We start from the raw sequence: 22962 nt of genomic DNA, 5'->3' as shown, positions 1-22962 counted from the left end.
TTCAGAGTTCAATCACTGACTACATAAAAACTAACCACATCAACACAATCTGACTACCTTCGAAATAAGGGTCTGAAGGGAACTGTTCAGAAACAATAATGCGGTCAGACAGACTCATAGCTGCTAATATTCAATAAGTTAACCCTGGCGCAGTTCTCCATGCATGTTTGATACAGCGTCAGCGCCCCGTCGAAGTCGTCCAGGTTCCGGAGATGCGATGCCTTCAGGTTTTGGATTTTCAGAAGCTCAGCATCTAGCGGAATTTGTTGTACCCACGCTCAACGGTATCGAGCAAGCGGGTGATTTCTTCAGGGCTCCTACCAAGTCCATCGTGCAGGACCAACAGCTTCGCCAAGCTACGCATGGCATGGCATACAGCAACCTGAGTTCAATGTCAGGGTGGCCATCAACGTTGGGCAGCTTCTCCTTCTCCTTATTCTTTGTATACAAGCTGATTGAAAGCTTGAGAAGGGCTGCTGCGACACAATCGTCTGTCTGACCGCCAAACCTTAAGCACCCCCAGCTGGCGAATCGCCCAGGCAAGATTGTCATCCGCCGCAACAGCGTCATTCGTGACAATGTCTTTCTGAACATATTTATTGAAACACAGGTCCAGTTGGGCCCTGATTTCCTGTTCGTATATCCATTCGCATGACTCGCGCGTGTCGCCGTTTTATCCAACCCTACTAAGCAAGTGACCAATCGTGCGCCATCTCTATAAAGTGCCGCTAGGCTTTTATCTTCATCAAGGAGTATGTGACTAGCCCGTCTATAGCGTTTCTAGGTGAAACTGTTCTATTTCCACAACATGTCAGTGATATCAAAGACAAAGATCCTTAAATAAAAGGGGCAGGGCGGGGCGGGGAGGTGTATGCTTCTCGACTTATGACAGAAGAAGAAGGCTATATTACCGTTTTGAGCGCACTCGATGGCCTCGAGACCGCGGTAGAGTAATTCTTCCGAAATTCCATTTGGGCTTAAAAACGAGCAGAGCCGAAGCAAGTCAAAGGCGTGAGCGTACGATTTGACGAGTTCCTGGATAGATAATTCCCAGCACGAGAAAACACCGCCGGAGAACTTCAAGAATTTCTCGCCGATGAGCCGAGCAATGTTGTTGCGAAGTCTGCCTAGGTATTGCACTAGCCTGAGGGCTTTCTTCTTAATGTAGGCCGCTGCTTGGGAAAGGGCAAGTGGAAGGTATCCGATCATTTCTGCAACTTGTTCTGCTGCGGGTTTTGCTATTGATGGTGAGTGACTTTAACCACTCCATGGGGACAATGATTCCAAAGAAAATAAATAGGGGGGGGCCACCAACCCGCGGGGGAGAACTACCTTCGTCTCCATCTTTAAGAGAATCTACCCGGCGATCTAGAAGCATCTTCACAGAAAACTGCTCCTCCAGCTCTGGGATTTCAATGATCTTGAAGTCGGATAAACGTACCCTAGACGTAGCAATGATGTGTCCATGATCGCAAGCGGGAAGCAATTCCAGCATACGGTCCCCGTCTGCCTCGTCGTTGATTCCGTCGACGACAAGACACCACCCGATATTCGCATCCCTCGCGAGCCATTTACGTACACACTGCCACGGAGATTTGGCAGCATTTCCTCTCAGCTGGCCCTGACGATCGATTTGCCCCGGAATCTGAAGGTCTGCTGCAATACTACCAAACTTCTCTTCTCCGGGGTACTTCTTCGCATAATGAGTTATCAATTCGTCCATGATTCGATTGGCACTGACGTCAATCTACTTGCGTTGCTGATATCAACCCAGAAGACTGTGCTATAGATATTTCTGTTGCGACGGACGTATTCAAGGGCTGTCTGGGTCTTTCCAATTCCACCAATGCCTTGAAAAATAACCATTGTCCGACGGCACGGATGATTTTTGTTCTCTAGCATCGTCAGATTCAGGATCGTTTGGATACTTTCGAGCACGTTCACCCGGCCACAGAAGTAGAACTCCTTAAGAGCGTCCGTTGCTTTAGTCGTCGTGGCTATCATCTGTGCTGGAATGACAGAAAGCAGCTCCAATGATGCCGTAGTGAATCTCTGGCTCGGTGGAATCCCGATTATCTCGCTGGATTTCCTGGTCGGAATCGCAGTTGCTGCAGCCGAAGCCATCAATATGTGAATAGGATGCTTTGAAGAACCGGTCATTCTCTTTTCCCTGGTGTACATAACCAGGTCAACCGGGTGTCGACTTGGACATGCGATGATTCCTGCCCCCCATCTCTTCAAGAAATTCAGCAACTTTCGACGGTCAGATTTCATGCTGAGCCTGCAGCTTAGCCAGTGCGTTGAGGTGGACTTCCGGCGGCATGTTGAGAATTTCCTTGCGCTCGAAAAGACCTCCTTTCTTTGCCTTTTTAAGATCATACTGGACTCCGCCGTTTTGCCCATCAGGCTGGCTAACGACAATGTCACCAAGTCGGATATCATAGCCGCATTCCAGCCTTGGGACCGCAGCCCCAATGCCTACCATGAGCCCGAACTGGACCTGCGGAAAGGAAGACAGCATGGACATTGCAGTAGTTGTCGCTGAGGTGCTGCCATACACCCCCGCTGCAAGCGATGCCATAACCACGTTGTGCTCCCCAACTCGGCCCCCCAGGTGTAGGAGTTCCTGTCCGACGGAGACTGCGCGAAATCGAGCGTCTTTCCGTGCTACTCATCAAGCATCGCAGTTGCCGCTGCAAGTTCCAGTGGAAGTGCTGCGATCCATCCTTTGGTCTAGTGGTAGCGGCTTTCTAAGGCCTTCACGGAGGCCATTATGCGCAGGCAAAAAGCCTGATGTGAGGCTCAGCTTAGCAATTTTGTAGCAGCTCACTATACCTGAGGCCATTAGCACCGGTGTACACCAATTCAAATCACTTACTCACGACAGTTGGATGATTTGGCTTAAAATGGTGTCCGCTGGAGGTAAGGTCTGAGAAGGGGGGCGGCTGGCAGAAGAGAAGACACTGCTACATGCGCATGCGCGAGGTGACTGTAGCTCGCCACAGAACCAAATGTGGGGGTCAATGTACATACATGTATAGTACATGTAGCAAAATGATTGATTGGGGACTTTAATGTAAAGTGATATGTGTGATAACCTTGCAGCCACATGTGTCATCAAGAGTGAAAACCGGATGGCTCAATCATCGTTTAACAAGCTATGTCTGGCCTGGGCTTTGGTTGTTTTTGATTCCGCTGTTAGCTGGAGAGGGACTAGAGTGGAGAATCAAATTCTGACAGCGAAAGGCCCCGACAAGGTACCTACCTACCTACTTACCTTAAATGAAGGTTTTAAACTTGCTCGGGGATAAGAAAGAATATATTTGGAGTCATATCTAACTTCCAGAGCTTCAAGCTATTGCGCATCTATTTTTCCAATCTTCGGGGAAAAAGGGGGTGGCGGAGGGAACCTTACTGCACCTATTTAGTTGTAATGGGATTTAGTGAGAAAGGAGTTTCTCATATGAATTCTTAACTATGGAGAAGTGAGTATAAATTGGGACGGAAATCGAAGCCTGGCAAGGAGGGCCTAGGGCGAAAGTGAATTAAGGAAAAGAAAAATGAAGAAGGGAAGAAAATAAAGACATTGTTCAGATAGATGGAAACCACCGCTGCAAAAATAGACGCGAACGGGGAAAAAAAAATATAAAAATAAAAATAAAAGAATTAAGTCCAGGACTTGTCAGTTATATGTATCCACATTCACACATTACTCATGGCATTATCACATTTTCTCATACAAACACAACCTCCTACACTACCAAAAGCTCCCCCTCTCTTCCTCTACAATAATTGTAATCTCATCTAACTCCCCCACCCCCACCCCCACCCCCAAACAACACAAACACAACCTCATCCAAAATCGTGAAAACCAAATGCGCATTCAACCTCTGATTATTCGTCGTTGCAAACAGCCTCCTCGCTGCCGCTTGCGCATTCGCCCTCCCAACCACGCTCGCCGCAAGATCCGGCACCAGCGTCGCAAGCATAACACTCGCCTCCGTACGACTTTTCATCTTCTCTGCTAAACTCCGCGGCTTCGCTTCGCGTAACTTACGAAATCCTTCACCGCCTGCAACTGCACCGGCAGCACCATCGCCAGCAGGAGCAGGGGCAGGAGCGGTAATAGGCCACAACGTGTCCTTCGCCAGATTGATATAGCGCAGCAACGACGAATCATGCACGAGCGCGCGGGCGGACTCGCGCACCTTGCGCTCCACGGTGCCGCCGAGAAGCTGGTGGAGGACGACGACGACAGCACGCCCGCGCAGCCAGTTGTTGCCCCTGTTCAGCTCGAAGATTTCGAGAAACATGTCGCAAATGGGTTTCACAAAGGGTTCTAGTTCGCGGTCTTCGAAGGCGTTAAGTTCGGCTTCGGCTTCGGCAGCGGTGACGGAGTCTTCGGGGTTTATGAGGAGGTGGTCGGGTTGCGTGGTGGGGGTGTTGGTGTTGGTGGTCGCAAGTTGGTTTGTGGCGGCGGAGATGAGGTTTTGACCTGCTGTTGAGAGCTGGTCGAGGACGGTGATGTTTCCTAGGAAATCGTCCATGCCATCGGCGACGGAGTTGTAGATCCGCGTGACGAGGTCTTTGTTTTCTTCGTGGAGATCATGGTGGGGAGGGTGGTGGTTGGAATCATCGGAGGCGATGATGGCGCGTTGGGATAGGAATGCACGCAGATCACGGCTTCGACATACCTCGGGGAGGAGGAGAAGTTGCTGGAGGTAGGCTTCGAGGGCGAGACGGCGTTTGTGGAGGAAGTCCTTTTGGAGTTTCATTACCATGCGTCGGCGGGGGAATTCTAGGTTGCGGACGGAGGGGTATCTCATTCGTAGTCGGTGGTGGAGTTCATGGAATTCGCTATAACGGCGAGGAATTGCCCAGGACGCAGCGGACATCTGGTCTCCCGAATTCCTCTGTACCTCGATAAGGTCTGGGTTTGGTTAGCAATTTTATGTCAATTTCAGTAGAGTGCGAATCCTAAAGGCTGACATACACAATGCGTATTCCCTTCCATCCTCCTCCTTCCCAACCATTATGGATTTGATTTGGACAGTGGACCGCCCGTACAGACTATTATCGCTTTCCTGGATAATGTATTGCTGCCTCTGCATCTCCTTCCGGCGAAGTTCACGCTGAAGACTCGACTTGGATTTCCTTAATATACGCAACTCTGCGGTATTATTAGTTAATTCCGCCTTTCTGGTGAGAGTGTCAACAACAGCCTCTTGAGCGATGAGCTTTTCTATATCAGATGTCAAAGCAGATATAGCTTCAGCCAAACCAAGATCGCCAGGCGCCGCTTCATGGATCTCTTCCGCAGGATCTTTTTCATCCTCTTGTGTCTCTGGGTCTGCATATTCATCCTCGATAAACTTTTCCTCGTCTGAAAATAGGTCGTTATCGGCAAATACTCCAATCCTAGACGAGGTATTAACAAGGCCCAATGAAGCAATACTTGGTTTTCCCTTCTCCCCCGCTGGACCGTTGTCAAGTTGTGGAGACTCCAATGAACTCCTTGATGAATCTTGATCTCTGCTCGGATGTAAAAGGGAGCTTTTTGTGTCTTCTAGTCTCGAATCATTCGGCTCGTTGGTAATAATATCATTCAAAGCGGCTTCCATAGTTTCTATTACACGACGGGAGTGACCGTCCCCTCCATCCCCATTCTGAGAATCTTTTCCGATACTCTGGGTCGATGCTACTAGAGGGTCGGTTTCCGGGTCATCATCGAACAACGGAGCTCGATCCGAGTCTAGTGATCGCCGGAGGAAGTGAGAGTCATTTAGATGTTTAGAGGATTTCAATAAATCGGTTGTAGAAACAGCCGCTCGTAATAGATCGTTTGGTTTTGTGTTTGACTGCGGGGAAGCTGCGCGGCCTATAAGGGGCGGAAGCGGGCGCCGTTCAGAGCCTTCGGAGCCTGCTGATCGGTTGATAGTCGGCCGTTCCGGGTGGGGGATAGAGGCGGAGGCGGAAGCAGCTTCATCAGAAGCCAAGTATTTATAGTAGAGATCCGACTTTTTAAAGTCAGGATAGTATTTATTTTGCATTTCAAGTAAAACAGATGTTTGTGTCGTGAGAATGACCGTTCGTGCTTTGCGGTATTGTGCTGGGGTAGCTCGCTTTCCAGCGTTGATGAAGTCTTTCACGGCCTGTCTAGATTCAGGGGGAACCCGTAACTCAGGCTTCGACAGATGCTGCTCGCTGATCAGCACGACATCGTTCCTATCGGCCGTTGTCCATGTCACAGCGTTAGAGGGGGTGTCATCACCAAAGTCATCTTCAAGAGGATTTCGGACCCCGTCAACGACGACCCAAAACTGGACTAGGGACATGAGGTTCAGACGATCCATATACTCCATAAAGTATGAAAGCCCGGCTGCATTGTGCATAACATCCACCAACGATACTTCTTGAGGATTCGAAATGTAACTGTAGCGGAGATCAACTGGATTTACGGGAGTAGTCTTTGACTGGCCAGAGAGCGCTGAAAGCTTCGAAACCTTCTGATCTAAAACCCGCTTCCCTGTTTCCAGGCGGCGTAGATAAACCTGGTCTTGGCCTTCGACCATGCTCTCCCGTTTCAGTTGGCTGGCAATTTGGCTTCTGAACCTCCTCGCATCTGACAAGATGTTGCATCGCCGAATAACTCGGACAAACCGCTCAAATTCTCTTTCACTATCGCCCGGCCTTAGCCTGGGGAATGTTTGGTTTTGTTTAGTCTTTGGAGCCGGCGAGGCATGTTGGTCCAGGGCTGCACGCAGTTTCCGCACTGTCTTGCGGTCTTGCAATGCTGTGCGCGCATAGGCTTCCATCAGCTGGTTCCAAGTATCAGGGTCGGAGAGCAGCGACATCAACGGGTATAGCACGGCACAGGTGACAATCTCCCTGATCAAAACGGCAACCGCCCGGCTGTTCATTAAACCTTCTGGCAGCAGTTGTGGGAGAAGTGTGACAACTAGCTTGCGGAGGTGCTCTTGCTGAACCTGTTTTGGGTCCGAGAACGAGGATAGAGATATGGCAGGATGTAGATTTCCATCTCTGTATCTACTCGCAATTGCAATCTCCAGCTCCTCCGATTCAGTCACGGTGCGCGACAGGTTTCTACCTCGAACTGCCCTCTCAGCTTTGTCGAAATCCCTGAAGTGGCTCGTCAAAATCGGGACAATCCGGGATACTAGGATTTCCACCAGGTCTTCCCTGAGCAGCCTGTCCCTTAAATTTCCTAGCACAGCTCTTATCCCTCGATCAACTTCACTGATAAATCTTGGATTGCCGCTTATATCCTGATACCATGATGAAACAAAATCCCTTAGCGCGAGGTCGAGGAGCTCACTAAGCGCTTCGGAAACAAGGAACGACCGAGGGTACAACGGGTCGGGGCGATAATCCACGCTCTTCTCGTATATCCTGACATCTTGTTCCCATTTATCGGGGGAGAGGAAGGCGACGGAAGTGCCAGCCAAACTGGCTTTATTTGCTCTCCACTCATTTCCACTTCGCACGGTCAAAAGGACAACGGCACCCAGGCAAGCGGCGGCGATAGAGAGACCAACGACGAAGGCGTATCCGATGTAGCGAAGCACGGGGAGCCAGCGCACGGCCAAACCCCATGCGATAAAGCCGCTCAAGCTGGCGATGGTAAGGTCACGGCGACTTAGGGCCATTCTCCCCAGCACAAGCTGACCCCATGCTGTCAATTTGACAACTTCATGAAAGGGAATAATGCAGCAGAGGCATTCCTCGCTCGCTTTTTCTTTGTGTTCTCTCTTCTCCTTTTTTCTCGGACCCTCAACAACAACAACAACGACGCTAGTTAGCTTGGATAGTGCGGTGAATGCTCAGTTACGTATGGATAGCGGTCAGCACATGGGAGCGTGGCAGCATTCCTAGGTAGCAGAATTAAAACATGAATTAGCCCGGCTAGTAGTAGCAGCAGAAGGGGACTAATGGTCCAAGGCTAAGAAAGTGACTGTGGCATGTGAAGCACTAACTTAATTAACTTCCCTTAACCAAATTATAAAAGTTGAAGTTGAAGTCCGGGAGTCTGGCATTTCCTCTTTGGGCCGTGGAGAGAAGACGCTGCTTATGTAAGTTCTGCTTATCAGATCGCCGAGATGATGTGGTAAAAGTTGTCTTTGTATAGATGATAATATTATTATATATATCTGGTGAGAAATGCGATGCAAAATAGAAGATATTTTAAAAATAATTAATCGAAGTCATATATCTCTCTACCCAGCCCCAGTCAAAACCTCTGCAGAAGTAAGTACGCTGCCCTGTTTGTACCCATACAATCACCAACTCCGCATACAAACCAACGTCATAACTACCAAATCACTCGCGACTAACCTAGTTAACTTCCCAGGCACAACACAAAAAAAGAAAAAACAAAACAACAAAAACATCAGTAATTTTCCAATCCTCCGACAAAGTAATTCCTCCTAACCGAATCCCCTCTCTACTTACCTCACCTTGATCCCAAGGACGGTTATCCCGAAAATGTCCTCCCTCTCAGATTATGTCGATTTCTCCCAAAAAAGCCTACATTGTAAGAATTTGTACCCACTTTCAACCATATCATACTTACTAAGACTAACCTCTGAAACCTGGCCCCAACAACAGTGGCTGCCGTCGCCATAGCGTTCAATCCCATCTTCTGGAAGTAAGAACCTCCCTGATCGAGCAGACAAAAAGAAAAGAGGTATGCCGTAAGAGTTATATAGAGCTAACCAATGTGCCAACCACAGCATCGTCGCCCGTCAAGGTCCGTCCTGCGGCCCCCCAAGTAACAAAATATTCAAAAAATCTGCCTAGAGCAGCGCATATACATGTACTCCACTTCATAAATGAGAGAATATAAAAATAACAACGAAACAACAGAATACCGCAACCACTTCCTAACCCGCATCTTCGGCAGTGCCTACAACGGCTGCTACGCCCTCGCCTTCGCCATCTTCTCCCTCGGCATATTCCGCGACCACCTCTACAACCAGGCGCTGGCCGACCAACCTTTCTACCAGCCCGTCACCCAGCCGTATCTCGCCTATGGCCTCTTTGCCGCGGGGAACACGCTCGTGCTCTCCAGCATGTGGGCCCTGGGCCTCACGGGCACGTATCTGGGCGATTACTTTGGGATCCTGATGGATGCGCCTGTGACCGGGTTCCCCTTCAATGTCACTGGTTCGCCAATGTACTGGGGTAGCACCATGAGCTTTTTGGCCGTGGCGTTGTATAAAGGGAAAGTGGCCGGTTTGCTACTGACGCTTGAGGTGTTTGTGTGCTACTGGATTGCATTGAAGTGGGAAGAGTGAGTGCCCCCCTCTCCTCCTCCTCCTCTTCCTCCTCCTCCTCCTCCTCCCCCCCTTTTTTTTACCCCTTATTATGCTGCCTTCCCATCTACAAATTTTATCCCCGGATCAGAATTAACAGCTAATAACCGTCACCCAACACAGTCCCTTCACCGCCGAAATCTACGCACAGCGCGAACGAGACCGCGCCAAGTCCAAGAAAGGCGGCAAGCGCGCTTGAGTCGCCCTCTCTTCCATCCCATCCGCTGCTGGAAGGAAGAGGGTTGGAAAGAAATAATGCCCAAAAAAAACAGCTTTTTTCTGGCAACCCCCGAACCCTGATCATCGACTAAGGACTTCAACGTTCCATCCCTGTCGATGATGGATCAAAATATCTGTCTGACTCGCCTAACACCCTACGCCGTCTTCTCTTTGTTTATCTGTGATCGCTCTTGTTATATACTTACTACGGCTATGCAACATATATATATACGTATATGGATAGGGCTGGGATATAATTATACTCAAGGTACATAAAATCTTCATGCGGTTCGAATGTTTTATGTTTTGTTTTTGTATCGAGCGCCCGTGTGTTTTGCTATTTTATTTTCATGTTCAGGAGGCGAGAAGCAGGGGGTGGGATATAGGGTTCCCGTAGTAGAAGAGATGTGGAACGAATTTTTTTTTTTCTTATTATTATATATGTATCTTCAACGATCAATTGCGCTCTTTTTTTATTTGAGATGTGGGGTGGGCTGGATGGTGCGGAGCAGGGGACGCGAGGGAGAGAGGAGGGTGGGAAAGGGGTAGAGAGCCTTCTTCCTTCTTCTTCTTTTTTTTTTTTTTTCATTATTCTTATTTAGCAAATATAGATGGAGGTATACGGATGATCGGGCGGGATGGGATGGATTATTAAATGAATGATAATGTTACGAGAAATGGAACAGGGAAACGTGGTTGTGGGCTTATATGTATATCCCCTGGTTACCATCTGTAAATACATAAAAAAGATGAAAGGTAGAGTTATGCTAGTGTCAATGGAAAGGTGAAAATAATTTACCACTTTCCAAGCTAATTGATACTCTTTCATCAACGCGAGCATCTTCTGCTAACTTACAGTTACCCATGTGTACACATAACTATAGCTATCCTAGGAGAGATGGGAGCACCTAGGTAAGCGGCGGGCGATATACCGTATAGAGAGAGGGGTTACATTTAATTCAAAATGAGAATAGAAGAGAAGTCATTGAGTTTTTGCCTTTTTACTAACGTAACTGGGAATTTTCACGCTGAGATTGATGAAGTATATGAAGGATATAGAAAGAAAAAGCATTCAGTTTTTATCGTTACAAGGTCCTCTGGTGGACCAGCAGGAAGAAAATGGGAGGTCACCGGGAAGATGAACAACGCAAAAGCCAAAGCAAAAAGCACCCAATCGACCTACATTAATAAAAGCCAAAGCCGCCTTGGATGGGTGGAAGATTAGATAGAAAGGGAAGAGGGAATAGGAATAGAGGCTTAGGAAAGGAGACGGCGAGATAAAGATAACAATGATGAAGAGGGAGAGAGAATGGTAGGGTACAGAGGAGGGGAAAAGAACAAAAAGAATAAAAAACGGTTCGCTAAATCCCTAAATCACCGACGATGAGCAGAAGAATACCAACAGGGGAAAAGCGAGACGGGGAAGAAAAATCAAAAAAAAATAAAATAAAAAAAATGAGAGGCTCCGCCCTATCTGCCTATATCTCAGATGTTTTGCACGTTCATATTTCATCAATCAGTCAACCAATCCATCCATCCATCCTTCAATGCCATCCCAGTTCAATCTTATCCAATCGAATCCAGCTAAAAAAAAGTCCAAAAATCCCAACCTCAAAATCGAAGAAAATAAAAGAAAATAAAAGACAAAAAAAAAAAAAAAATCAATCACGTCCTCCGCCCCCTCCCCCTCTTCCCCGACCCCGTCCCCGTCCCCGTCCCTGACCCACCCCCCCCCCCCCCCCCTTTATCCACCCCACCATCAAACTCATCCTCATCAGCCCCCTTCCTCAAATCCTCCCCATCCCCCAACCCCCACTGCTCCCGATCATACCAATCCTCCCCATCGCTCAACTCCCCCACATGGCCCTCGGCTTTACACCACTCCCACACCAGCTGCTTCTTCCGATACGCGCCCAGCAGCATCTGGTACATGCGCTGCGACGCACGCACCGTCTCTTCCTGCTTCTGGATATAGGACCAGAGCATACGGCGGACTTCGTCGGCTTCAGTGGGGGGAAGGCCGCAGGTGCGGTCGAGGTGGGTGGGAGGGAGGACGAAGATGGGGTGCATGGTTAAGGGGTCGTTGGCTGTGGAGGAGGAAGGGGTGTCGGAGCGGGCGGTGTCTGAAGAGGTTGGGGTTGTGGGTTGGTTTGCGGCTTGGTTTGCGCGGGCGCGGGTGGTCATGCGGCGTGGGGGTTCGGGAGAGGAGATTCCTTCGTCGTTGCCGTCGGCTGCTTCGTCTTCTGTGCGGTCACCGTCTTTATCTTTATCCATGTTTATGTCATCTCCGTTGGCAGTGGCGGTAGCATCAACGGGGGTGCTATCCTTAGGTTCTTCTTTGGTTTTGAGAGGATCTTCGTCGGTAGTTGCTTTCGACGATTGTCCTTTTGCCTCCGCGTTCTTCGATATGTCATCTCCATTTATAGACTCTGGAGGAGATACAGCCTGCCCATTTGGTTTGGTGGGCTCATTCATAACCTTCTTCTCGGGATCAACTGGGTCCTTCTTCTCCAGCGGCTCCTCCGAGGCATCACCCATCTCAACATCATGACCAGCATTGCGCTGCGCGGCAGACACGCCATTGACTGCGTAATCCAAGGCGTCGTGATTCGGCACGCTTGTTGCGAACTTATTCCCTGTCTGGAGAGCCTGATCCACAGCCGATCCTCTGCGCGAGGATTGGCCCGATTTACCCCTCCCATTCCCGTGTTTTGACGAGGGATGGCTATTAAATCCGTAATTCGGGTCAAATATATTTCTATCGTCCATGGTCTCCAAAAAGCCGCAAGGCATCCAAGGTGCATCGCCCAGCAGCTCCCTGTGTAGTCTCTTGGCCTTATGGAGGATCTCCTGCTCCTGTCGAAGCTTTGCGTTGGCATTGTCCACCATCTTTTGTAGGCTTTTGGAGGTATACGGATGGGACATGGATGGGTGGGTCGCGAGTTGGGAAGGATGTTTCAGAGGGCCGAGGAGTTCTATGAACGAATGAAAAAAATGGAGTTAGGACATATCTGATCCGTATTGAAGAGGAATAACAAAATCCCGGGGGGTTTTGTATCGGATACAGCAACCTACCTTCCAGGTGTATCTCCCCGAACGGATTTTCGTCCGCCAATTCAGGATCGGCGTGTTCCTCCGCGTCTTCTTCATCCAATTCATCGCCCTCAGAGTCATATTTGGGCGGATTGCGTTCTAATATATCCCTCGTATAACCGGCATGATTGATCCTCTATCAAATGAACAAAAATGATGACATCCCGTATTAGCTTTCTCGCTCTTCGAAGCGCAAAACACAAAGAATTTTTTCTCTTTTATTCTTTCTCCCATACCTTTCTATAAAACTCCAGCCCATCCATGAACCCAAGAGCTCCCTCATGAACATATTCCGCATTTATCCTAAGTTTATTTCCGCGATTCGTGGGTTGTGTGATGGGGTCGTCGACGCCAGTAACTAACAGAAGGGAAGAAAAAAAAAATCATATGTCAGCCAGATCCAGATATGAGCAGAAGTAAAAGAGGTTAACAAGAAAAAAAAAAAAAAAAAAAAAAAAAAATACAAAATACACAAGCGGAAAAGCGAGAGAGGAAGAAAACCACAAACCTGACCGCTGCCGCTCAAGCGCCCTCTTCATCGCGGTGATGGTGTCCGCGATCATAGCTGCTTGAACCGCCATCTTCACTGAAAAGGGGGGGGGGGGGTGGGGAGGGAGAAAGGCGGCGGGAATATATAGATGATGCTGAATTGATGATGGGCTGGTTATCCTGTCCCGGCTCCCACGCGCGCGCGCCAAAATAAAGACTACTGGGGGTCGGTCCGCTCTGAAAAAGCGGCAGGATTGTATAATGCGCAAGTGAGTGAGTAAGGGTAGGTTTTTCGAAAAGTAAAGGGAAACAGGAAAGACCCGCTGTTTCTCGAGTCCCCTTCGAAAACACCTGTTTCCGGCACGGGGATGGGTTCGAGAACCGGAAGCGTGTACGGTGTACGGTGTATGGTGTATGGTGCTTGCTGGTGGTTGTGGGATGAGTTTTGCGGAAGCTTGCCTGTGTCCGTGTCCGTGTCCCGTGTCCGTCTGGTGGTATTGTAATAAGAAGCAAAAAACAAAAAAAAAAAAAAAACGATTGTTGGTGATTCTCAAGCGGGAGGAGAAAATAGCTGCGACCTGCTCACATGGGGGGATTTAATATAAGAATAAATGGGAGAGCGTGTGAGTGATTGAGATGGTGTATAGTCACGGCGCCTGGTGAGTGGTGAGGATATGTAAAAGGCGGAGAGAGGAGAAACGCAGAGGAGAGAGCAGGATCGAGATAGTGAGAGCCGCGTGGGTGCAAGCAAGCAAGTAAGTACCTGGCGTTGGCAGTGCCGCTGGGCCAAGGCAGAGGTACCGCCGTTACCTTCCCGGATTAAAGTTAATGCCGCCAGCTGTGCCGGTGCTGCCCATCTCCTGAACGGGTTTAGCGTCCCGGCTGTTCACTTTATGTCATCGTGCATAAAATAATGCCGTCATCTCTTTATCCGCGGTTTGATAACGGAGTAGAGCATACAGAGTAATATGGCCATATATCGACCACAGCATAGGGAGGATCCACGCGTCTATCCAGTATAAAGGAAAATTCTACAGTGATATGAACCACTAAAAAGAACAAGAATTAAAAATAGCACCAAAGTAACTATCCATGGCCTTACCCTGTCTAAAACAGCACGAAAAACTACGCTCTTAATACCAGACAAAACAGTAACCAGTAACTTACCCAGACCAAAGCCGTAACCACCAATGCAAAAAAAAAAAAAAAAAAAAAAAAAAAAAAGAAAAAGAAAAAAAGAAACCCCTTTCCACCCCTCATTCATCCCCAAACCCAAACCCAGGCTTCGACCGCGGCCTCACAACCTGATACCCCTTCTCAAGCGCCAGTTCCACAGTGCACCGAACCCGAACAGCAGCAATAGCAGGCCACGTCCCCCGCTCCCCTTTCAATATCCATCCCCTAAGCTCTTCGTCCCTCATAGGCGGTGCCTTGAATACCTTCAACAAATCCATCCACCCCAGCTCTGGCAGAATCGTCATATGTGGACCCGGTATATCCTCATAGATTAATAGGCGGCGGAGTGGCGTTGGCAGGAGACCCAGACTATCAAGCTGGCGCAAACGGTGCCGGATTTCCAGACCTATAATGTGGCAGGTGCGCTCGAGGATGACCCAGCGGCGGGAGACCACTTTTCCGGGCTGCTCGACCTCTAGTAAGTATATGGGCACCCGGAATGGTCTAGCTTGTGCAACGATGAAATGGTTCACGTTGAACAGTTCTGATAGGCGGGAAAGCGGACACTCGCGCTCGTTGTAACCGAGTTGACGCCATGACCTGAAGAGGAGACCTTCTGCGTCGGGCCACGGGACGATAGCTCCTGTCTCGTCCTTGCAGTATAGAGTTACCCGTGAAGCCGTTGCGGATGAAACGTTCGACGCGGCTACAGCCGACCATATCAACTGAAATAATGTTAATTACAGAATGAGTTCCCAATAAACATCCAACTAAGGAGTGGAAACAAGTATCTTACCACACTGGGCGCTGTCAGGTAGTTGAGAAGATTTGGAGTCCCTGCTCCCCCAGCAGTTGGGATGGTAATGTTCAGGGAACGCTTTGTCTTCGCAAATGCCTCCTCGAAGGTCATTTCACCAACAGTGGACTTCACATACCCCTCTAGAAGTTTCAGATCTGGGAAATAACAATCTCGAATATACTCCTCAGCCCGTCGGACCAATGAAGACAACCATCCGTATCCATTTTCACGCGAGAGAAGCCTAAGAATCTTGAATCCCTTGGATCGCTTCTGCTCAATCGACTGATCGGAAACAGCCCCACCGATCCCTTCTCCGTTCAACACTGGTATAAGTTCATCATCAGTATGTACCGCCACGAGTGCCGCAACCAGAGCTCCGGTGGCGGTACCGGTGATGATTCGAGGTAACAATCCCCTCAGATACAGTGCTTTAACAACACCTAAATGGCAGGTCCCATATACGGCACCTCCCTGCAGGATCAACGTCGACCTGCCGAACGCCTGTCGGGTGTCATAGAGCAATTGAAATTTATCCTGTGAATCAAAGGCCTTGGGGTCGCGGGGCACGGTTTCAAGAGCAGTGATGTATTCAATGGCGCGTCCGAGTTCCGAGATATACTCTTCGATTAAAAGTTTGGTCCCCGAGTGGGCACGATCATAGAGCTGCGGCGAGATGATGTTGACTAGATTCCTCACCAACCCAGACCGGATAAGATGGACGATGGTCCAGACATCGTTGTCATTTTTCGCTTGTCGGATACTTTGTAATCGCCGTTTAATGACGCGGTGGTCATAGTGGAAGCTATGGTTGCTTTCACGCCTGTAACGTAGACAAAAGCAAGAAGAAGAAGTAAACAAAAGGATCAGTAAACCTGGCCGATAAGGGGTAAAAAAAAAAAAGGATTCAAGCTTAAAAGAAGACAAGAAAAACAAACCAAACATCATTCCCCAACGCCTCATCCAACGCAACCGCCCCAGCCTGCCACTCCTCGAAGCTTTCAGCGGTCGCTACGCGCTTCCTCGCAAGGTCTTCCGGCGACTTCCTAAACCACCAGACATACAATCTCTGCAGCAGACACCAGCCAATGTAAGCGAGATATACCAACGCGGAAAATAATACAAGCAGTAACTGCGAGAGAAGAGAGAAAATAGTGTGTCGTAGGATATCAAAAATAGTAACAGCAAGAGTAGCGGAGGCAACAGCATGGTTTGTTTGTCCCTTCCGCCTACGGAAGAGAGGGTGAGCGTACATGTTTGCAGGTCTGGAAGATGTGCACGAGGGCGGCGAGGGTGGAGAAGATGATATCCCAGCTATGGAGGAGGATGCTGGTGAGGAGGATGGACATGGCTTTGGTGCGTGGCTGTGGGGTGTTGTGTTATTTGTTGTCTTTCTGCGGCGCCGTCTGTGCTGTGGTCGTGCGTGCTGTTGGGATGGGTGCGGGCATGGTGTTGTTTGAGTTTAAACAAACTGGAAAGGGCTGCCGAGCCGAGAGGCTTGTTTTCGCCTGTTAGATGACTGACTGATCAACCTCCGCTCCTTTACCTGTGTTTAGCTTTTATTTTCAAGGGAGCATTGAGGGGGTTTGGTGGATAACGGCAAGGCATTAGACTTACGCACCAAGGGGGATTTTATCTGTAAGATTTCTGGTTCCTTTTCTTTTCCCTTTTTGTTTTTCTCTTTCCAAAAAGATCTAGACAATAATAGAACACTCTACAAATTCAAGAATTAGCATTTCAGCAGAGGGGCAGGTATAAAGGGCAGTAGCTTGGAAGCTTCATGTGCAGCCCGCCCTGTTTTGGTCCCCTCAACCAAGGCAGTGACACTAGTGCCTCTCCGTTTTAGCAGTGGAAAAAGCGATGTTATGAATATAACAGGCATAGTTTGGCGCCCGGTAGCCTGCCCCTAAATCCCGGAAGCAATCGTTGGGACAGCAATTGTCATATATGTATACGGAGTACAGCTTCTTGGCATCAGGTCTTGGCACGTTATGTTCAAAGGTTGCCTTATGAGTGGAACGGAGAAATGGGGGGAAATGGAAGAAGCGCATGTCGTTAAAGTAAAATAGGAACGTCAATTAAAAAAACTCCTGCACGGGGAAAAAGTAGGTAAAACTTAAAAGGAAAAAAAAAGGCCAATTAGAAAAAAAGGAAGGGGAAAAAAAAAAGAAAAAAGAAAAAAGAAAGAGGACATGTCCCATTTTCACGTTTAAAAAAAGGAGGAAAAGAAAGAACAGAAAAACGGGCCTGATGATCCGCCTTTTTTGGTTTTTCTTTCTTGGACTTCTTTTCAATTTTGTTTGAAAAAATAGGTTTCATTCCTCTGCCCTTTTTGTTTTTTGTAGTTTTTTTTTCCCCTTTTTTTTCTTGTTCCCGATCGCTATATCATCTAGATAGTGAACCCGCCCCTTTATTCCTCAATGACATTACCCTTCTCCGAAACGTACACACCGTCCAAGAACTATTGGAAAGGACATAGTTAGTATATGGGAATTGGGAAGTCATGGATGTCGGGGTTACCGTCCCATAGCAGACAGAGGAAGAGATGGGACTGGTTGGTTGGTTTCCTTACTTTTCGGATATCCTTATTTCTAACCCGGCAAATTTGTTGGATATCAGCAGCGCTCTGTGAAACACCCTCCAGCGAGTTTCCAGAAAGTTGGATCTCATCCTTGACGTTGGCGGAGGTAATGATCTCGACACCGGGCTGGCAGATGACGCGGCGGACTCTCTTCTCGCCCAGGAAGTTTCTATTTGTTTTGGCAGGAAGAGATTAGCTATTTTCGTGTGTTTTCCATGTTGTTCGATCCCATCCTTCGTCTAACGGCATCACGTTTTGCTCGTTTCTTTTTTCCCTGACCCTGAATCTGCTCAACCTATATCTGCAGCATGGTCTTTGAAAAGAAATATATAGCAGCAAACCCCCCACCAACCAATCGCAAGCGAAGAAAAGCGAAAACATTCATAAAAAGACGAAAAGAAAGAAAAGAAAAGAAATATACATATATATATAAAAGGAAAAGGAAAGAGACAAATACATACCGAATCTCAACCTCAGCAAGTCCCGTCTCCTTGTTATTCTCAATGTTGACGTTGATGGGGAAATGGGCATAGACGTAGCGCATCTTGTATTTAAAGCCGCGGGTGACGCCGATAATAAGGTTGTTGATCACGGTGCGGACTGTTCTGAGGGAGGCAACGGCCTTGCGCGAGCCATGGTGGATCTCGATGGCCAGCACGTTCTTCTTGGGCATGCTGAAGGAGACGGAGACGTGCGAGAGGTCCTTGACGAGTTTGCCTGTTTGGTTTGGGTCAGATTTTTTTCTTTTTCCTTTTTTTTTTTTTTTGAGACGGGAGTGATTTTATATGGTATGCTCCGGAATATCCCTTCGCAAACCACACGTAGAGAGGAGGAGAGATGCATACCTCGTGGTCCCTCAACGGTGACGACCCGCGAGCGGATGTGCACCTTCACTATAAATCGTCGAAGCAAAAACAGCTGGTCAGCACATCATATTCTCAGATTCCCTGCCTCCTCTAGACAAAGCAATATACAAAAGCGACGTGTGTAGCGTTGTTTGCGTATGTGTGTACGTGTGTGTGGTGCGTAGGTGCTATGTCTGTGTCTGTGTCTGTTATCGAATCGAATTTGCCCAGAATATAACTTTTTTCCCCTTATTTGTTTCCAGCCGCCCAAAAGAATATCGAAAAAATCATCGAATATATCAAGTTTGCTTTTTTTAAAAATCATCAATCCCGTCCATCGTAGATCGTGAAATCGTAGCCGCGCGCGCGAAAAAAAAAAAATTTCGCCATTGAATTCTGTGCCTGATCCCCATTCGCAACATACCCCCTCCATCCAATCATCCACCTCATCCCCTGTTCTCCCCAACGGTAGCAAATGTGTCCCTCTTCACACACACACACACACACATACGCTCCCCTCCTCTCAATTCGTATCCGCCTTCGTCCCATATCCGCTCCAGCCCACAGGTTATGCACTCAAGCGCACGCACACATATACACACACACACGCGCGCGCAAAGCTAGGATTGGGTAGGTGGACAGAAGACGGGGAGACCTTGGGGGGGGGTTTCTAAAAGCCAGAACCATAAAAAACGAAGACTAAAGAAAAAAAAAAAAAAACAATCCAAATCTCTCACCGTCATCCGGAATCGGCAGCGTCTCTTGGGAGTAGACGTAGTACATCTTGAATCTGTAACGACGACGGGGGCGTCTCTCGCGGGGGAAAACAGGCCGAGTTGGTTGAGGGAAGAAAGAAAGAAGAAGAAAAAAAAAAAAGAAGGAGGCGAGGGAAGGGGGGGGGGTTGGTGGTGGTGGTCGTTGGTCGTCGTCGTCGGCGTTGTTCGTCTTCGAGATACGCACAATTCTCTCGCAGCAAAACTCACGCACAGTTAGTTTCGCCCTTGCGATATTTTGCTGGTGGGAAGTTGGGTTCGGAGAAGGGTTGATTATGTCAGCGTTGTGCGGGTTGGTCCTCGGGTGTGTCGCTTAGGTTGCGTTTTGGGTTTAGCGTGGGTGGTGGCTAGGGTTGGGTTGGATCAATTCATTGTGAACAAGCCCTGAGATACCAGAATCATCATCGTCATCATCCGGTTATAAAGGGACTGAGGTGCCATATGCTTTTGGAGAGTCTCGAGAAATTAGAGAATATGCCCCAATGTAGTTGTTCCTAGACAGATCAATCAATCGCGTACCTACCTTCAAATTGGCATCTCTATATACATCTCTCGGCACAGCGTAGAGTCCAGTTTTTCTCGTCTGGACACTACTCTCCACCGTCTCAGAGAACCTTCTCCCTTTTCAAAACAATCATAAACCCAATAATACTGATATATATCTAATCGAGTACACATAGGTACCCATATACATTATACGATAGCTGCAATAAAAATGCATGCAGTAACAATATAAAGCTCTTTAAACCAGAACAAGAACCAGAACCAGGCCATACCGAACTGTCCACTAAGCTCAAGTTTATGTCATGAATCTCACTGCCCTCTATTTTCTTCGTTTTAGAAGGAAAGCGACGAGGAGGAGGAGAAGAAGAGGAAGAAAATTTCCCAGAACGCCGTGAAACCGTAACGCGGATAAAACTAGACTGCGGATGTAAAACCAAAAAAGAAAAAAACAACATAAAAAACAACAGATAAAAGCAAATATATCTGAAATTCCTCTTTCATGCGAATCTCGTTCTTATCCCTCGTATCGTGGTGTGTCGCATATTATAGACTCATGGCATGCCAATCATTGCGTGGAGGCTCCTAGTGTTGGGGTTGGGGCCCTTGGAGGGGGCGGGATTTAGGGCTGGAAGGGGGAGAAATGAAACTAAGGGAGGGAGAAACCATGTTCTACCTTCTGTCCATCCGTTAAAAGGGAAGACCGAAAGAAAAGAGAAAAGAAAGAAAGAAAGAAGGAAGGAAGGAAGGAAGGAAGGAAAGAGAGAGAGAATTCATCCAAAATCAAAGCGACGTCCCCTGATCCCTCACCCGCATCTCCATAACCCTCTTCCCGCCCAGAGTCTTTATCTTCGCCGCCAACTGGCCCGTAACATCGAGGTCCTCGATATCATCTCCGCCGCCGATGGTCATGCCATTGACGAGGACGTTTGGCACGGTTCTGCGGCCGGTGTTGCGCCCAAGGACCTCCTGCAGCTGCGGGCCGAGAGGGTGCATATCGAGCTCGACGACGAAGGGGCCGGGGGTGATGGTGTATTTGGATTGGAGGATGGATTTAGCTTTGTGGCTGTAGGGGCAGTAGGATTTGGAGAATATTATGACTGTTGGATGGTGGTGGTGGGATTTGTTAGGTATGGTACTTTTCTTTTTTTTTCCGGTTGTATTTCGCGGAGAGAAAGAAAGAAAGAAAGAAAGAAAGAAAGAAAGAAAGAGAGCAAAGTACTGGCATGGCTTGTGATAACGGGCAAAGAAGGGGGCGGGAAACATACCAGGCGACCTCTTAAGAATAGCATTAAGTTCCGCCTCCACCTCCAGATTCTCCTCATGATTACTCTCCGATAATGCAGGCTGCGAGACGGCAGGCATCTTCTTCCTCCCCGCGATAGACTTCTCATTTGATCCAACACCACTACCACCATCACCACCATCACCACCGCTACCAGGAGGCGTCATCTTTAGCGGGCTCTCATATCTCTGCCGCTCAACCGCGATCGCCTGCCTATCCTCCGGCGCCAATTTGGTCGTCCGCAGCTTCTGGAAGAGGTTCTCGTCGTCGTCGCCGCCGCCGCTCATCTCGCCGAGTCTCCGCGAGGCTCTGGCATCTATCGCCTCGACGGTTTGTTGGTAGAATTCTTCATTCTGGATTCGACTTGCGTTGGCCTGTTATGTTTTATATATAATGTCGTCATGCCGCGCAGTTGATCAGTTATCGTGTCCATGCATGCGTGGCAGTGTATGTAGAGTAGTTAAACAAATTCTTTGTTGGACGGGACGGTTGGGCGGGCGGCGCGGGCGGGGCAGCCTCAATTAATTATATCCCGATCATCGCGCGTGCGGCCCGCCCCCCGCGCCCTCCCTCCCCAATGCCAGAAGTTAGATATGTATTGTACTTACACTCAAGTAACATATTAAAAACACCACCCCAAGCACGGCCATCATCAATAACCTCATGCTACGGCGGGCAGACGGCAGCATGATTCGGTGACCACTGGCAGTGGGGAAGGAGGCGTGTCGGGTAGGGAAAGCTGGGGATGAGCGCTTCATTATGGAGGGCGGATAACGGGGTGCCGACGAGAGCACACGACTCTCACGCAACCACAGCCACGGGAGATGGGGGGGGAAGTAATGGGATGGTTAATCATGGAATTTTGGAGGGAAGAAAGAGGGCAGGGAGATGTTCGACGAAGCAGCAGTAGGAGTCAGTAGGAGTAGAAGAAGTTTGGTGGAGTGGAAAGGGAATAATAAGTAGGAAGTTATTTAGTTAGGTGGGAAAGATACAAAATAGAAAATAAAAATATCTTAATGCACACGAGCCTCTGTGTGCAAAGACATTGCAGAGCTAAGCTCAAAACAGAAGGCCCTGCAAGATTGATTTTACAGCTTATTATTAATAATAATAGAAGGAATAGAACTGTAAAAACATATAGAGATTCATTTTTCAGTGCAAAAGCATCAGCTAACTAAGCAAGGAAAAAAACAAAAAACACCCTGCCCTGCCCTGCCAGCTCATATGTCATTCTTAAGAACAGTTTGAGTGACCTGAAGAAGGCTTGTAATAGTCCTGAATTTGGTCTTCAGGGCTGCATTCTTCTTGCACAGAGCCTCATTTTCAACACAAAGAGTCAAAATCTCAATATCATGATCATCAACTGACTCAACACTTGTCATCTGTTTTTTCAAGACTCTAGTCTCTGTATTCTCAGTCATAGAGTGCTTCTTGAATAAACTCTTCTTCTTAACTTTCTTTCTCTTTTCATTCTTCTGCTTCTTTTCTTTCACTTTATCATTCTTCTTATTGACATTGACTATATATAACTATTAGTTAATTGTATTGAAATTGATATATTTTATATTGAAAAGTAACTCACTTCTATGATAAGAGCAGTGACTTTCAGTGCTATTATAATGACAACTGGTACAAGCTTCATGACACTGATTCAGAGTGCTGATACAGATGATAAAAGAGTCTTCTTCTCTGACACAGTGACTGCAGAGAACTGTAAAAACAGTATCACAGAATTGTAGAAGAAGAGCTTTATAATTTGTATTGATTTTTGTATTAATCTGATAACTCTCTTATAAGACTGACTTACAAGCACAGAATAATTTGATGAGAGTCTGTAGCTTCTTTGACAGCTTCTCAGACATTCTTTCAGTC

At 48.0% G+C, this 22962-nt stretch overlaps 10 protein-coding genes across 11 annotated transcripts; 2 read left to right on the top strand and 8 right to left on the bottom strand.

Moving 5' to 3' along the window:
• Positions 1-23: 23 nt before the first annotated feature.
• BDBG_16920 (uncharacterized protein) lies at positions 24-2124 on the bottom strand (the record flags this gene model as incomplete). Its single annotated transcript, XM_031724772.1, has 4 exons — positions 24-795; positions 912-1238; positions 1333-1747; positions 1810-2124. The coding sequence occupies 4 exons, from the start codon at positions 2122-2124 to the stop codon at positions 770-772; spliced, it is 1083 nt and encodes a 360-aa protein (XP_031578030.1). The 3' UTR covers positions 24-769.
• Positions 44-3637, top strand: BDBG_16918. Of its 2 annotated transcripts, none has more exons than XM_031724769.1 (3): positions 44-103; positions 154-633; positions 724-3637. In XM_031724769.1, the coding sequence occupies exons 1-2, from the start codon at positions 99-101 to the stop codon at positions 497-499; spliced, it is 351 nt and encodes a 116-aa protein (XP_031578031.1). In that variant the 5' UTR covers positions 44-98; the 3' UTR covers positions 500-633; positions 724-3637. The 2 variants fall into 2 exon arrangements, with proteins under 2 accessions (XP_031578031.1, XP_031578032.1); XM_031724770.1 differs by having other exon boundaries at positions 154-950; positions 1044-3637.
• BDBG_16919 (uncharacterized protein) lies at positions 2264-2732 on the bottom strand (the record flags this gene model as incomplete). Its single annotated transcript, XM_031724771.1, has 1 exon — positions 2264-2732. Exon 1 carries the CDS (start codon positions 2579-2581, stop codon positions 2264-2266), a length of 318 nt encoding a protein of 105 aa, XP_031578029.1. The 5' UTR covers positions 2582-2732.
• Positions 2930-7934, bottom strand: BDBG_03933 (intermediate filament protein). The gene is made up of 3 exons (XM_002625828.2): positions 4994-7934; positions 3278-4930; positions 2930-3174 (listed from the first exon to the last, which is right to left on the bottom strand). The coding sequence occupies exons 1-2, from the start codon at positions 7665-7667 to the stop codon at positions 3801-3803; spliced, it is 3804 nt and encodes a 1267-aa protein (XP_002625874.1). The 5' UTR covers positions 7668-7934; the 3' UTR covers positions 2930-3174; positions 3278-3800.
• A 568-nt stretch (positions 7935-8502) lies between these two features.
• On the top strand, positions 8503-9531 carry BDBG_03932 (methylene-fatty-acyl-phospholipid synthase; the record flags this gene model as incomplete). Its single annotated transcript, XM_002625827.2, has 5 exons — positions 8503-8551; positions 8626-8665; positions 8751-8767; positions 8884-9310; positions 9456-9531. 5 exons carry the CDS (start codon positions 8503-8505, stop codon positions 9529-9531), a joined length of 609 nt encoding a protein of 202 aa, XP_002625873.1.
• Positions 9532-10422: 891 nt separating this feature from the next.
• BDBG_03931 (uncharacterized protein) lies at positions 10423-13857 on the bottom strand. The gene is made up of 4 exons (XM_031721468.1): positions 13153-13857; positions 12881-13002; positions 12627-12780; positions 10423-12526 (listed from the first exon to the last, which is right to left on the bottom strand). Exons 1-4 carry the CDS (start codon positions 13223-13225, stop codon positions 11217-11219), a joined length of 1659 nt encoding a protein of 552 aa, XP_031578028.1. The 5' UTR covers positions 13226-13857; the 3' UTR covers positions 10423-11216.
• Positions 13858-14389: 532 nt separating this feature from the next.
• Positions 14390-16454, bottom strand: BDBG_03930 (triacylglycerol lipase; the record flags this gene model as incomplete). The annotated part of the gene is made up of 4 exons (XM_031721467.1): positions 14390-15034; positions 15106-15928; positions 16044-16174; positions 16359-16454. 4 exons carry the CDS (start codon positions 16452-16454, stop codon positions 14390-14392), a joined length of 1695 nt encoding a protein of 564 aa, XP_031578027.1.
• Positions 16455-17515: 1061 nt separating this feature from the next.
• BDBG_03929 (60S ribosomal protein L9) lies at positions 17516-19314 on the bottom strand (the record flags this gene model as incomplete). The annotated part of the gene is made up of 5 exons (XM_002625824.2): positions 17516-17566; positions 17678-17855; positions 18148-18403; positions 18532-18579; positions 19269-19314. The coding sequence occupies 5 exons, from the start codon at positions 19312-19314 to the stop codon at positions 17516-17518; spliced, it is 579 nt and encodes a 192-aa protein (XP_002625870.1).
• Positions 19315-20457: 1143 nt separating this feature from the next.
• BDBG_03928 (glutaredoxin domain-containing protein) lies at positions 20458-21848 on the bottom strand (the record flags this gene model as incomplete). The annotated part of the gene is made up of 3 exons (XM_031721466.1): positions 20458-20905; positions 21074-21464; positions 21699-21848. The coding sequence occupies 3 exons, from the start codon at positions 21846-21848 to the stop codon at positions 20589-20591; spliced, it is 858 nt and encodes a 285-aa protein (XP_031578026.1). The 3' UTR covers positions 20458-20588.
• Positions 21849-22310: 462 nt separating this feature from the next.
• On the bottom strand, positions 22311-22732 carry BDBG_16917 (uncharacterized protein; the record flags this gene model as incomplete). The annotated part of the gene is made up of 2 exons (XM_031724768.1): positions 22311-22619; positions 22673-22732. 2 exons carry the CDS (start codon positions 22730-22732, stop codon positions 22311-22313), a joined length of 369 nt encoding a protein of 122 aa, XP_031578025.1.
• Between the last annotated feature and the right edge of the window lie 230 nt (positions 22733-22962).

The sequence above is a fragment of the Blastomyces gilchristii genome (assembly GCF_000003855.2).
Source record: "Blastomyces gilchristii SLH14081 genomic scaffold supercont1.6, whole genome shotgun sequence".
In the NCBI taxonomy this organism is placed as follows: domain Eukaryota; kingdom Fungi; phylum Ascomycota; class Eurotiomycetes; order Onygenales; family Ajellomycetaceae; genus Blastomyces; species Blastomyces gilchristii.
This window is presented reverse-complemented; position numbering and strand designations above follow the sequence as displayed.